At 41.7% G+C, this 14,175-nt stretch overlaps 1 protein-coding gene across 1 annotated transcript in view; it reads right to left on the bottom strand.

The window, feature by feature from the left end:
* The window catches only part of HTATIP2 (HIV-1 Tat interactive protein 2, 30kDa), a 22,203-nt gene that overhangs the window by 5,514 nt on the left and 2,514 nt on the right, over nt 1–14,175 (bottom strand). Inside the window, exon 3 of the mRNA XM_006865836.1 lies at nt 11,439–11,546. Coding sequence (XP_006865898.1) covers nt 11,439–11,546 — 108 coding nt within the window. The remainder of the gene's footprint in view (nt 1–11,438; nt 11,547–14,175) is intronic.

The raw sequence follows: 14,175 nt of genomic DNA, 5'->3' as shown, positions 1-14,175 counted from the left end.
ATAGGATGAATGTAAAGCTAATGTTCTCCCATGTAAATGATCACATAATTCACAATAAAACATTAAATTAAAAAATATATATGGAGACTCTTGATCTACACTCAGTCCAGTGAAGGCAGCAGCTGGGTCTTTCTTCTTAATTCACATGTCAGCATCAGCCCATTCACATGGTAGGTGCTCAAAAAGTATTTGAATGAATGAGTCAAAGTCCAGTGACCCTTAAGTTTATTATTACCTGAAAATAGCTTTGGAGCCTTGAACTGAAACTATCTCATGAAGTCATCTTTAAACTAGGCTGTGATTTAGCTCATTTAACATAGAATTTAACACAAGAATGAGCATTTCATTCTTCGAAAGCATTATCTCCATGAGACTAAATGGAAATAGAAGAGTACAACAAGGGGCAGAGAGTCTAAGTTAATGGTTGTTGTTGTTAAGTGCCATCAAGTCAGGATACAGCTCTTAGCGATCCTGTACAGGGTTTCTGAGGAGCAGCTGATGAGTTGGAACGGCTGGCCTTTGTGGCCCAAACCGACTTTGCAGTTTACCGCATTAACCGGTAGCACCGTACCAGAGGTCCAAGTTAATAGTGGTAATAAGGAAATAGGGCAGCAACAGAGGAATCGGTACACAATATATGAAGTATGGAATCAGTGTCGATGCTCCACACGTAAAAACTGTTGAACCCGGGTTGTCTTGATTATATTTTCACCAAGAAAAGGGGGGAAAGGGTCCAATGAAAGGAAAGGTGAATCCAGTTAGGAAAAAAGAACTAAGTGACAGTAAGTGGAGGAGGGCAGAGAGGTTGAAGCAGACTATAGGATAGAGACTTGTATCCAGGACTAAACTGAAGGACATGGTTCTACCCAGAAAAGGAAATTCCATTTAATGACAACTTCTTGGAGCCACCATAAATTCTAGCCTCTTGTAGCCCAAGGCAGCTGAAGAGAAGTCTAAATTCTCCTGAAGCTAAAATCTGTAAGTACCAACAATTAGATAATGAGGTCTTACAGTGAAAATTACAAATCTGAACATTGAGTTACTGCCCCAGTTGAGTTTATTTTTACATAGCAGTTTGCTCTATCGTAGTTCTTGATCTTAAATGTTCTATTTGGTATGGAGATGTGTATCTTTCATAGAATGTTAGAAGGAACCTTAGGAAATATCACATCCAGCCCCCTCATTGTATAGATGTAAAAAGGGGCCCAAAGATTAGGTGGGCTGCCAGCTAGTAGCTGGGAAAGCTGAGGGGAGTGCAGATCCTGACTCTGAGTACTGCTCATTCCACTGTACCCATGTTGGTCAGTATTCCAGACCATCTCTATCTGATGAGAATGACTACTTCAAAGCTGTGGGCGACAGGATAATGGGCCTTCCAAAAATGTCCATACCCTAATCTCTGTACCTATGAATATGTTCGATCATCGAGCAAAGAGGAACTAAAATTACAGATGGAATTAAGGTTGCTACTCAGATGACCTTAAAATAGGGAGACTATTGTGGACGATCCAAGTGAGCCCAATGTAATTACCTAAGACAAACCAAACTCATTATCACTGAGTTGATTCAAGCACATAATCACCCTTTACAACAGAGTAGAATTATAATCTTTACAGAAGCAGACTGCCACATCTTTCTCCCATGGAGTGGTTAGTGAGTTCAAACTGCCAACTTCTGGGTAAACAGCTGAATCCTGCACCACCAGGTCTCCTGAATGTAATTACAAGGATTCTTACAAATGGAGGAGGATACAAACGAAAGGGAAGGACTCTTCTATATCAAGGACCAAGCTTGCTTCTTCAATGCATTTGACTGATAGAGACAGGCAGCTTAGACATTGGCTATCACAAATGGGGGGCTAACCGATAAGGGGAAGTGAGGGAAAAACAGCAATGAAGCTACAAATAAGCCCTACAACACTCAATAGGCACCTGTGAACCCGGATGGAGACCTGATTGGCCAGCAGTGTGCCAAGTCCAGGGGATTCTTGGACCCAGAGTCAGCAACATAGCCACAGAGGATTACAGTGGAGAGTGAAGCATCCAGCTGATAAGAGAGGGCACATGCTTAAGTACACCACACTTGCAGATAATACCCACTTAACCTGGCTTCAATGGCTAGATGATCAGAGCTCAACCAGAAGAAGAAAGAAGAGGGAAAAAAGAAAAATCTGACACAATTTGATGAACTTGACACACACCTATGGAAGCAGTAGCTCAAAAAAGTGAACAAATCTTCACAGCGAGGATCATTCCCACCTCCTCCGCACACAGAGAGGACAGGGATGGGCAACTTGGACATTGGCTACCCAGAAAAGGTGGGCAGGGTATAGAGGCAAGAAGTGACTGGCTTACAAGCTTTCAAGAGGGAACCTAGATTCAGAGGACGTGGAGCAAGGTAGAATCTCCACTGAGTAGTATCCATTCTGCCTAGTCAGGGCTGATGAAAGGAGATGCGGATAGGTCTCTTGCGATACAATAGTGAATAATTGTTATCAGGACTGATTGTAAGGGCTGGAAATGTAAAGGTGGACATTTTGTGGCAAAGGGAGGGGAGTGATTAACCTTGCAGTCTAGGAGCAGAGGTCCCTGGGACCATCAAAGGAGAAAAGCAGAGAACAGAACCCTACCCAGAGAAGCAGCGATACCAGGGATGGAGGCAGAGATGATGACATGGGGAGATGGAGTGGCTGGAGACTTTGGATCTGGAGAGAGAGAGTGGTGGTGTGCGGATGATAGGGAGGCAGGCTTGCAGGGTATACCCTTTGGTTGATTGATGATGCATGGAAGGGATTGTAACCATGGCAAGGAAGCGATATACGACAGGATCAATGTGAAGCTGATGTCCTCCCATGTAAACTATCACGCAATTCACAATAAAGCATTAAAAAAAAAAAAAGTTATAAAATGAGAAGTCTGAGAAAAATCAAAGACATTTTATGACAGACTACCAAATACAGAATTTAATTTTGCAAAGCAAGCTCAGAATAGTTTTTACTGTGCTCAGTATTATGTATTAAAATTTTACATTACATTGTCTAAGGGAGAGATGGATATTCCTGTGCTTATCAAACACATCTCTAATTATGTTAATTTTACTGAATTGGAAAGGGATAAATAAATGGGTATAATTAAAAATAAAAAAAAAAGGGTGGCTATAAATGCATGAAGTGGGCTGGCTTACAAGCTTTCATGAGTATGTTTAGTTTCAGAACGAGGTGGGTGAGGTAGATTCCCCATTGAATAGTTTTCCTCTTTTCCAGATGGGTCTGGTGAAAGGGGATTGGAGAGGATGGGGAACACATTTTATGATTCAATTGTGTATAATTATTATCAGGACTAATTGCAATAGTCACAACTATAAATGCAGAAGAAGTGTAACTAAAGGGGGCGTGGGGGTAAGTTAATCTTCCATTTCAGAACAGAGGAGCCTAGGACCAACAAGAAGGAAGAGCATGCGTGGAGCCTGGGATCCTAACCAGAAAGGCAGTGACAGCAGAGATGGAGATGGAGGCGATGGCACAGAGAGAGAGCAGCATAGGACTTGAGGCCCATGGACTGAGAAAGGCTGTGTGCCTGTGGACAGGTGGCTGGCTTGCAAAGTATGCCCTTTGGCCATTTAAACAAATATGCATTTTCTGTTTTGTATGTGTACATCAAAAATAAAAAATGGGAATAGATATAAATACTATTGACTGATGGTACAGGAAGGAGAGTATAATCATTGCAATAAAATAAAATATGATTTATTGAATGCAAAACGGATAATCTGCCCTATAAATTTGTACACAATAAAAACTTAAAAAAAAAAAAAAAAAGTGGAGGAGGAAGGAAGCAGAAGAGGAGGTCAGAGAGATGTGATTTGAAGGGTACTATGAGCCAAGGCGCCCATCTGCCCGTCAGTTTGTCCTACTGTGGTGCCTCGCAGGTTACTATGATGCTGGAAGCTATGCCATTGGTACTCCAAACACCAGCAGGGTGACCCACGATGGACAGGTTTCAGTGGAGCTTCCAGACGAAGACAGACTAGGATGACCCAGCAATCTACTGCTGAAACTAAGTAAATGGACACCCTCTGGATAATAAAATATTGTTCAAGACTTTGACTTACCTACATTGGACTTGTCATCAGGCAGGGCCAATTGCTAGAGGACATCATGTATGGTAAAAGGGAGGCCAGTAAAGGTGAGGGAAACCCTCAAAGAGACAAACTGACACAGTGGCCGCAACAATGGACTCAGACATGCTGACAATCATCAAGATGGTGCAGGACCAGGCATTGTTTTGATGTTATGCATGGGTCACCAAGAGCTCGAGCTGACCCGACAGCAGCTAACAACAGCAACAGGAGCCAAGGAATGTGGGTGGAAAAGGCCAGGAAATGGGTTCTCTGCTGGAGTTTCCAGAAGGAAAAGCATTTCTGCCAGCACCTTGACTTGTATCCACTAGAACCCATGTCAGACTTCTGACCTACACTGTGCTGTTTTACGCCACTAAGGTTGAGGTAAGCAAGAAGAAACTAACATAGAATTCAATTTTAAAACCAGTCCATGTAACTTTATAAATAACTATTAAACTTTTTATTGACATAGATCATAAGAAGTGAACATATACTAGAAATATTGAATAGTAAAGTTCTCAGAAACTGAACATGCCTTGCTACCCAGTGCCCAGATCAAAACAGAATTTTGCTATTACCCCAAAGCCTCTCTTCTCATCTGTCACAAGTAACTTTTTACTATATCCACTACCTGCAGAGCAGCATTTTTTTCTATGTAATAGAAACTTCTCTTTTTACCATGAATCATCACCATCTCCTTTTTGTTGTATATATTAAAAAAATATATTTTTTAACTGTGTTTTCAGTGAACGTTTACACAGCAAATTAGGTTCCCACGTGGCACTTTCTACACATATTGTTCGGGGATATTAGTTGTGTTTTCCACAAGTTACCAACATTCTCTTTGTGTTTTGCTTGTTCTTTTGCCAGCACTCTAGATTCCCTGCCTCCGTATCCTCCCATCTTTGCTTTAGAGGAACTATTGATAGGTTTTGCCTTATATCTATGAGTTGTTTAATGGAACGCCATACTCATCTGTTATTTCTCTAAAAGTGGATCTCAGGGGTAGTTTTAGTTTAAGGTTTAGAGTATCTCTGGGAATATTCTTAGGTAAGCTTCTAGCCTCAACTGGTCCAGTATATCTGGACTTTTTAGAATTTTAATTCTGTTGTACATTTTTCTCCCATTCTATTGGAGTCCGTTCATTGGACCGCATCTATGTAAACTTTAAAGGATCTGGTCTAAGGGAACTCTAAAATGGTATGATCTCAAGGAGTAACTGACACCACTACTGACCATCTGTAACAGTCACTAGTGGTAGCCAAGCATCATCTAGTTCTTCCAGTCTCAAGGATGATGAGTTTGTGTAGACTATTTGTCTGTTTCCTTCCTTCTCTTTACTACTGATGAGTAGAGATCAAATAGTCGTATCTCAGATGGATGCTCACAAGCTTTTAGGCCCCAGATACTTCTTACCTCTCTAGGACACAGAACTTGAACTTTGTGAACTATACAGGCAGTTCCCTGGTTACAAATGTCCATCTTATCTTGTGGATCAACCTCCAGTAAAGCCTACTACATTAATAATTCGAGAGACATACAATGGTTAACCATAAAAAATATGTGCTACTTTGAGACACACATCAAAACATCATGATGATAATGATGAATTGTATTGTTTATAAAGATGTTTTGGTGTACTTGGAAGTCTTTCCTTAATGATTTTTATGCATAAAAAGGTACACTATATATTATGATGGGGTTTTGGTGTGGCGCTGTGGGTTAATGTGTCAGACTGCAAAGCCATTTTAACTACAAGGTCAGCGGTTCAAGCTCACCAGCTTCTCCTCGGAAACCCTATACAGCGTTGGTATGGGTCGGAATCGACTTGACAGCACTTAACAACAACAACAACACATACTATGACATAGATTTGACTAACTGACTCTAGATACAAACCAGACCTAACTGTTCCAATTTACATACAAATTAACAACAGACTTAAATGGAGTTCATTCATAATCTGGGATTGTTTCTGTTATACTGACTAACTGTCCCATCATACTAAGGTCCTAAACCTTGAAATCCAGAAACTAAACATCACAAGATGTTATGTCTGAGCAATATCCGTAACTGTGCCCTCTATGAATATACATGCATGCATACATATCTGTACACACATGTACATATAGGTACTTCTGTGTATGTTAACATATGCACATGCCTGTACCTACCCATATATACCTATGTAGTTATCATTGATGTTGTTAACCAATAATATGTCACTTTCTGAAGCACAAATATCCTTTTCTCTTGTGCACTTTTTGGAAACATCGTTTACTTTGGAGGCAGTACACTTACATTTGGTGTTATTGTGTTACATACTTTTCCTAAGCAGTCCTAAATATCTGACTCACCAACCTGCCTTACACAATGCTGTTGCTTTTTAAAACAGCGTACAACAAACGCATTTTAATACTTAGCATCTCTTATCAGAGGAAAGGGATTCTTCTCAGGACCATTCTCCAAATTGAGATTTTATATGTACCAGCAAAAACAACCCAAAACTTCTTAGAAAAATTCTAAAATCAAAGTTTTTTTTTTCCCACTCCTATTTCTTCCCTTTGCTAGAATTCACCAGAACCCTGAATTTAATGAGATTTATTATTTATAATAAAATTAAATAGTAGACTCTGAAATAAATTCCTTAAAAATGTTTTTGGTACTATTGTTTGGAAGGATTATTATAGTTGTCTCTGTTAAAATGCTTTTTCTTTCATCAGCTTCTTTTTTAAAAAAGGGAAAAGATTCAGCCAATCGCAAGTCTCCGGACTGACGCTGTCTCTCCCTTTAAATCCAGGGCCAGTAAAGGGATAATTTGATTAAACTGAGACCCTAATTTATTTGGCTTTAGTTCTGGATCAACCTCTCAGTAATAGAGTGCTGTCGTCTCCAATTATTTGATGAAAATTAAAGTGACATAAATACCATGGGACTTTTTCAATCTGATTAGTCCGCTAAGGCACATCAATACCACCCCCGCCATCAGAGCTGGCGTCCTTCCCTTCACTAGCCTCGCTACCAAATGACAACCGCTCCTTGAAGGACGAGCACCCACGCTGCCACAGACCCCCACACTTAGCCCATCATCCCTGCTCAATGGGCCCTGTTGACAAGGTGCCCACACCTTTCTCCATTGCTGTTCTCTGCACAAAGCTAAATATTGTTTGATTAGCAATCAATGGCTGTTAATCCAAAACGATTTCACAAATCCTCTGAGCCCTCAAGCTGATTATAAATATGCGTATTCCAAGCCCACTAAATTTTGAATTTCACTTCCCCCACCCTGAAGCGTGGCCTTTTAGCTGGTGAATGAAACTCAAAAGCAAAGGGGTCAACAGCTATTCAAGGGCTTAGAAACCAAACTTTAAATGTGAGTCCTGGTGACTAGCTCAGAGATAACCACCAATTTGCTTTCGAGTGTGGAAGATTCTACTTTTACATAGAAGGGAGCTATCTTTAAAACCTAATTATAAACAAAGACCAAGAAACAAACTACCCCATAGTCAAGAAACACAATTTCCTTAAAAAAAAAAAAAAATATTAAATTTCCCTAACCATATGGCAGGAGTCCTGGTGTGGTGCTGCGGGTTAATGTGCTAGACTGCAAAGTCAGTTTGAATCACAAGGTTGGCGGTTCAAGTTCACCAACCGCTCCTTCGAAACCCTATACAGGGTCACTATGAACTGACTAGATGGCACTTAACAACAACAACGATATAGCAAGGAGCCCTGATGGTGCAGTGGTTGAGTGCTTTCCTGTTAACTGAAAGGCCAGCAGATCCAACACACCAACTGTTCTGCTGCAGAAGATGTGGTCATATGTTTCCATACAGACTTCTTGTTGTCCAACAGATTTACAGCCCTGAAGACCCAGAGGCCATTCTACTCTGTCCTCTAGGGTCACTATGAATCAGAAATGACCCATCTTCAGCAATGACTTTGGTTTTTACTCCAACCAAACAGCACTCCCAGCCTGTAGGCCATCAAAAACAGGCAGTGGACAGTATTTGGCTCATAGGCCACAGTTTGCAAACCTCTGGGTTAGAAGAGTGTATCATTAGAATCAGTCACGAGATTCTAATGATGCATAGAAGTGTTACAAAGGCTGCATCCATTATATTAGCATTGTCCACTCAATAGAATCCAAGAACCTGGACTGGCAGGGCCTACTCCTAATAGGCAGGGTGACAGAGGTGAAACCACATCAAACCATTCAAATTCATTAACCTAATCCCTCTCTTCATAGAAATAGTGGCATCCATGAGTTTGTGCTTTTCACTCAGGGACCAAGTATATCTGGTTAGCAAAAGGTTCTTCAGCCCTCACATGCACTCAGGTCCCTTAGTTAAGCAAGGTGATGACCATCTGGGGCTAAAGAACCGGGAAAACCAGCAGGTGAGGAGGGCTAGGGCATGCCAGTGTTTCCTGAGCGTGGATCATCAAGATCTCCTAAGGAATCTGCTAAAACTGCAGATTCCAACTTTCCAACCTCAGAGATTCCGAGAGACCTAGAGAAGGGCCAAGTCAAGGTACCATTGCAGTGACCAGACAACGGTGGCCTGGGAGCGTGAAAAGGTGTGCATCCTACCAACTACTGCTAAAGAGAATGAGGAAAGCAAATAAACTTCCCCTTCGTACCAGTTTCAGCAGAATCTTGATATAGTAAGTAAGCTAGCTGCTCAAAGCTAGCACTGAGATGGAATTGCTGAATTCCTTGAAGTTTCTTTACTGGAAACTCAGGCTGCTAATGCAAAACTTGGGGTGCTTCCATTATAAAGCAGGTACAGAATGGCACTAGGCTTGCTACCTGCTTTGTAGTACCTCTCAGGTGAACCTACCACCCGTGGGACCATTTTCATCAGAGGGCTGCTGGGGTGAGCTTGGAAATCCTTGATGTCCTTTTATATAACAACTGCTACCTACTCACTCATGAATTGTCACCTCTTTTAAATTGCAGGCAGTGATCACAACTTCCAAACTTTATTATTGCACCCGATCTAGTTTCAAGTTAAAGAAAAAAAAAAGAAAAAAGTAATTTCCTGAAGGATAAGTCAATGTACCTCTGTCACTGATCTCTTAAATCACTTAAGTGCCAAACAGTTGACACTCACCTACTAACCGAAAGGTTGGCAGTTCGAACCCAATCAGTGGTGCTGCAAAAGAAAAGCCTGGAAATCTGCTTCAGTAAGGAATACAGCCAAGAAAACCCTATGGAGCTCAGTTCTACTCCGTAACACAGGGAGCCACCGTGAGCTGGAACTAACTCAGTGGCAATGGGTTGGGTTTACATTTATTAGATTATATTTGGTTTACCAGTCTTTTCTCTTACTCATTATTGACTTTTTATTCTTTTCATATTTACTTTGAGGGCGGACACATTAAGTGTTGAGTAGCCTGAGGGATAGGGGAACATTCCCATTAGTAAAAGTATTGTGAAAAGCATACATATTCTGGTCTGTGAAGAGACCCTGGTTAAATTGCATTACACAATTTGAATTAAACAAAGGCATTTGGACTCCATCCCCGCCCCCACCTTCCTGGAATGCTCTGTAATGAGATTCGCCTTCTGTCAGGCCATCTAACTGCTCTCTGCCTCATGCAGAAGGTTTATTTTGCTGAGTCATTACCAAAATCAGGTTGGCACCTGAGACAGTGAAACCTGCAGTGTACTAGAACTAAAGTTTCTGTGCTTTTGGAGGGCATACTGTAGTGACTGTCCCTGGGACAGAAAAAAAAAACTACAAAAAAATGACCCTCTCCCTAGGAGAGATTAATGTGCCCATCAATTCCTGGGAGTCAAGTTTCTTGATAACCTATACCTCCCAGTAGAGGGCTCAGAGCCCAGCTGTATGCCAGGGTGGACTTGCAGAATGAAAGGATTTGGAAATGCATCCCTATTCAAAGCATAAATAGAATTCTTTTTTATTATCAGAAATGGACAAGGAGGTCCAGAGAAATACATCTTAGCCTGCCTCTGTGGTTGGTATAAACCAGTAGTTCTCAACCATTTGCTCCCCCAACAATTATGATGCACGGGTTGGGTCTGCTTTGTAAACTTCTGGTAAGCCCCTGCGGCTGAATCATGGTCCTAAATATTTAATAGATAGGTTCAACTGCAGCCAGTAAATTCAGTCAGAGAGATAAAGTGTAGTGAAGGTATAAATAAGACATAGGAATACTTTCCCCAGATCTACGTAATAAACCATGACTTCTAACTATGTAGTAAGCTATGACTTCTGGATAGGGGCTAACTCAGTTTAGAACATCATTAAAAAGAAAAGAAAATGTGTGTTAAACCATTTCTGCGTCATTTCAGGCTGAATCATCCCTGGGGTTGAATCACTGATGAAAGCTGAGTCATCTCTGGAGGCTGGCTGAATCGTGCCTCTATGTTCTGATGTTCTATCCCAGAAGTTTAGAGCTTGGCATGAAAATAGGTTGAAGCAAATCTTTCAAGTAAGAGAACACTTCAAGTTTAAAATATTTACACAGGAAAAAAAAAAAAAAAAAAACAGAGCTTACTGTTAACAGCATAAGCCAATTACTTTTACTCAGCTCTAAAGGTTTGCCTCTTATACTTTGGACATATTGTTAGAAGGGAACAGTCGCTGGAGAAGGATGTCATGCTGGGTAAGATAGAGGGTCAGAGAAAAAGAGGAAGACCCCCAACGAGATGGATCAGCCAGGTGGCATCACTGATGGCGTCAAGTGTGGCAGCAGTAATGAGGTTGGCCCAGGATCGGACATTGTTTCGTTCTGCTGTGCATGGGGTCGCTATGAGTCGGTTCCGACTCGATGGCACCTGACGACAACAACAACAACAAAGGGTTGCCTAAGAAGTCCCTAAGTGGTGCAAAATGTGAATTGAAAGGTTGGAGCTTCAAGTCCACCCAAAGGCACCACAGTGCCTCTGAAGAAAGTCCTGGCAATCTACTTCCGAAAATTCAGCCATTGAAATTCTATAGAGCACAGTTATACTCCAACACACCTGGGGTCACCATGAGTTGGAAACAACTCAATGGCAAATGGTGCTGCTGGTAATGTCTTACTCAGAGGATGCAGAGACTGTAGTATTTGCAAGAAAGAAGATTATATATAAACACCTATGATGGCTCTAGCATTCAGGTCAGAATTCAAGTACTTTGAAGAAAAGAGGAACAAACTTTCCAGTCACATTCAAACTACAGCTAAGGCTGAGGCAGCACCCAACACTTATTTACATTTAGGCACTGCTGCAGACACAAAGAAAAACAGTAGCAAGAAAGGAATCTTAGAGGTTAGCAGCCAGCAAGAAGAAAAAAGTGTTCCTTCCTTACCGCCCCAGCTTTTCTTCTGGTGGTACCCAGGCAACAGAATCCAACATCATGACCTTGAAAGGCATTCGCATAGTCATCCAACTTCTCAAAGTCCACCACTTCTTGGTTCTAGACAACAAGGATATAATTGTATATAATTGCTGTTACTATAAAACAGACAAAACAATATCTATTCATTATAAGAGAGACTTACAGAATTAAGAGAGCCATAATCTGGGCTGTATGATCTTTTTTTTTTTTTTAGTTTCTTATGTTCATTTTGAACATTTTATTGTGCTTTGAGTGAAAGTTTACAAAGCATGTAAGTTTCCCATTCAATAACTTATACACATTTTGTTTTGTGACATTAGTTGTACAGCAATCTTCCCAATTCCTCTCAGGGTTTCCCACTTTTCATTTGCTCTCCTTTCCTGCCCCTTCCCGCCTGTGTGCTTTGTTTGTGGGCAAATGCTGTCCTTTTAGTTTTGTTTGGCTGATTGTTCTGAGGAATACCTTCCTCACAGGTGTTACTGTTCACCGGAAAGGCCACCATTTGGCTGCAAGGTAATCTCCAGGCAGGGGTTCAGTTCCAGGTTTGAAGGATGTCTAAGAACCACACCAGAAAGATGTTCACCTGTGTTTTATTGACTACGCAAAGGTTTTTCAATTGTGTGGATCATGACAAGCTATGGACAACTTTGCAAAGTATGAGTATTCCAGAACACTTTAATTGTGCTCATAAGGAACCTGTATGTGGACCAAGAGGCAGTTGTTCAAACAGAACATGGGAACACTGAATGGTTTAAAATTAAGAAAGGTATGCAACAGGGTTGTATTCTTTCACCATATTTATTCAACATGTATGCTGAGCAAATAATCCGACAAGCTGAGTTATAAGCAGAAAAACGTGGCATCAGGATTGGAGGAAGACTCATTAACAACCTGTGATGTGCAAATGATACAACCTTCCTTGCTGAAATTGAAGAGGACTTAAAATACTTACTGATGAAGATCAAAGAGTACAGTCTTCAGTATGGATTGCATCTCAAGGTAAAGAAAACAAAAATCCTCACCACTGGACCAATAAACAACATTCTTATCAGCAGAGAAAAAATTGAAGTCAAGGACTTCATTCTTCTTGGATCTACTATCAACACTCATGGTAGCAGAAGTCAAGCAATCAAAGGATGTATTGCATTAGGCAAATCTGCTGCACAAGACCTTTTTAAAGTGTTGAAGAGCAAAGGTATCAGATTGAGGACTAAGGTGCGCCTGACCCAAGCCATGGTATTTTCAATAACCTCATATGGATGCGAAAGCTGGACAGTGAATAAGGAAGACCGTAGAAGAATGCATGCATTTGAGTTATGGTGTTGGAGGAGAACATTAAGTACCATTGGCTGCATAACCAAAAGATCTGTTTTGGAAGAAGTGCAGCCAGAGTGCTCCTTGGAGGCCAGGATGGCCAAACTTCATCTCTCATACTTCGGACATATTGTCAGAAGGGATCAATCACTGGAGGATATCATGTTTGGTAAGGTGGAGGGTCAGAGAAAAAGAGGAAGACCCCCAGCGAGATGGATAAGCAAAGTTCCAGCATCAATGGGGTCAAGCGTGGCAACAATTGTGAGGATGGCCCAGGACCAGGCAGTGTTTCGTTCTGTTGTGCATAGGGTTGCTATGAGTCGGTAAGGACTCAATGGCACCTAACAACAACAACAAGAGCCATACCGCAGGGGTCTCTATTAGACCAGAAAGTCTAGTCTTTATGATTTTAAATTTTGTCTGACCTTTTCCTCCCACTCTCTCCAGGACTTTCTATTGTGATCCCAATCAGAGCAGTAAATAGTGGTAGCTTGGCACCATCTAGCTCTTCTGTCCTCAGACATGTGGTCTATTAGGACTAGTTGTTTCTCTGAGCCTCTGATTTTCTTCACTCATTTGTTTAACACATGAAAGTTTAACTTATGATGAAGGGCATATAGGTATGCACCACATACTGTCCACCATATGTTCTGTTGAATAGAACATTATAAGATTTGGACTTTGTCCAAACGTGTCCATGGGGTGTGGACTAGGGCTCCCAGGGGCCCTGCACCAAAGGCAGCTGTAGGGTACATGTCCACAGCTCTCCCTGTGTACATCTCAGGTGAGCACTCAGCTAGGTCCTGTCCAGAAGCTTCTGCTGTGGACACCTCAGGTCCTGCCTAGCTGTCTCTGCCTTCTCCCCTAAGCCAGCTGCAGGGAAGGCCAGCTCACTCATAAGAACCTACTTAGGGTTGTGGGCCAAGGGCATACAAATCACAGCTGGAGCACCTGGGGCACATACCTTTTCTTTGGTACCCTAAGGACCACACCAGTCACAATGAGGGACTAGACTGAGTCACTGGAGGCAAGGGGGACTGGTGTTGGGAGTTGACTTGGGCCTCCATCACTGCACACTAGGAGGCTTGTGGACTGTACACAGCTGGACAGACGTGGGGCTCCAACCTTAAGTCAAGATTCTGGCATCCTGGTACTCATACATGGGTGCCCCATCCACAAACATCTATGTGGTTGGACATTCCCCTAAAGGACATTCGGTGATGCATACCTGTGTTCTATTTAAGGACAGAAGTCCTGGGAAGTCAGGCAGGGCAAATTCTTGAGAGTAACTCCACCTTGGAATGTCACAGACCTTTCCCACATCCGCATATTCAGATGCACAAACAACTTTAGAGTGGAGTTGTTGTCAGGTGCCATCGAGTTGGAACCGACT

Source organism: Chrysochloris asiatica, unplaced genomic scaffold (genome assembly GCF_000296735.1).
Source record: "Chrysochloris asiatica unplaced genomic scaffold, ChrAsi1.0 scaffold00083, whole genome shotgun sequence".
Lineage (NCBI taxonomy): Eukaryota > Metazoa > Chordata > Mammalia > Afrosoricida > Chrysochloridae > Chrysochloris > Chrysochloris asiatica.
Note: the sequence above shows the minus strand (reverse complement) of the source record. Positions and strands in the feature narration are given on the sequence as shown.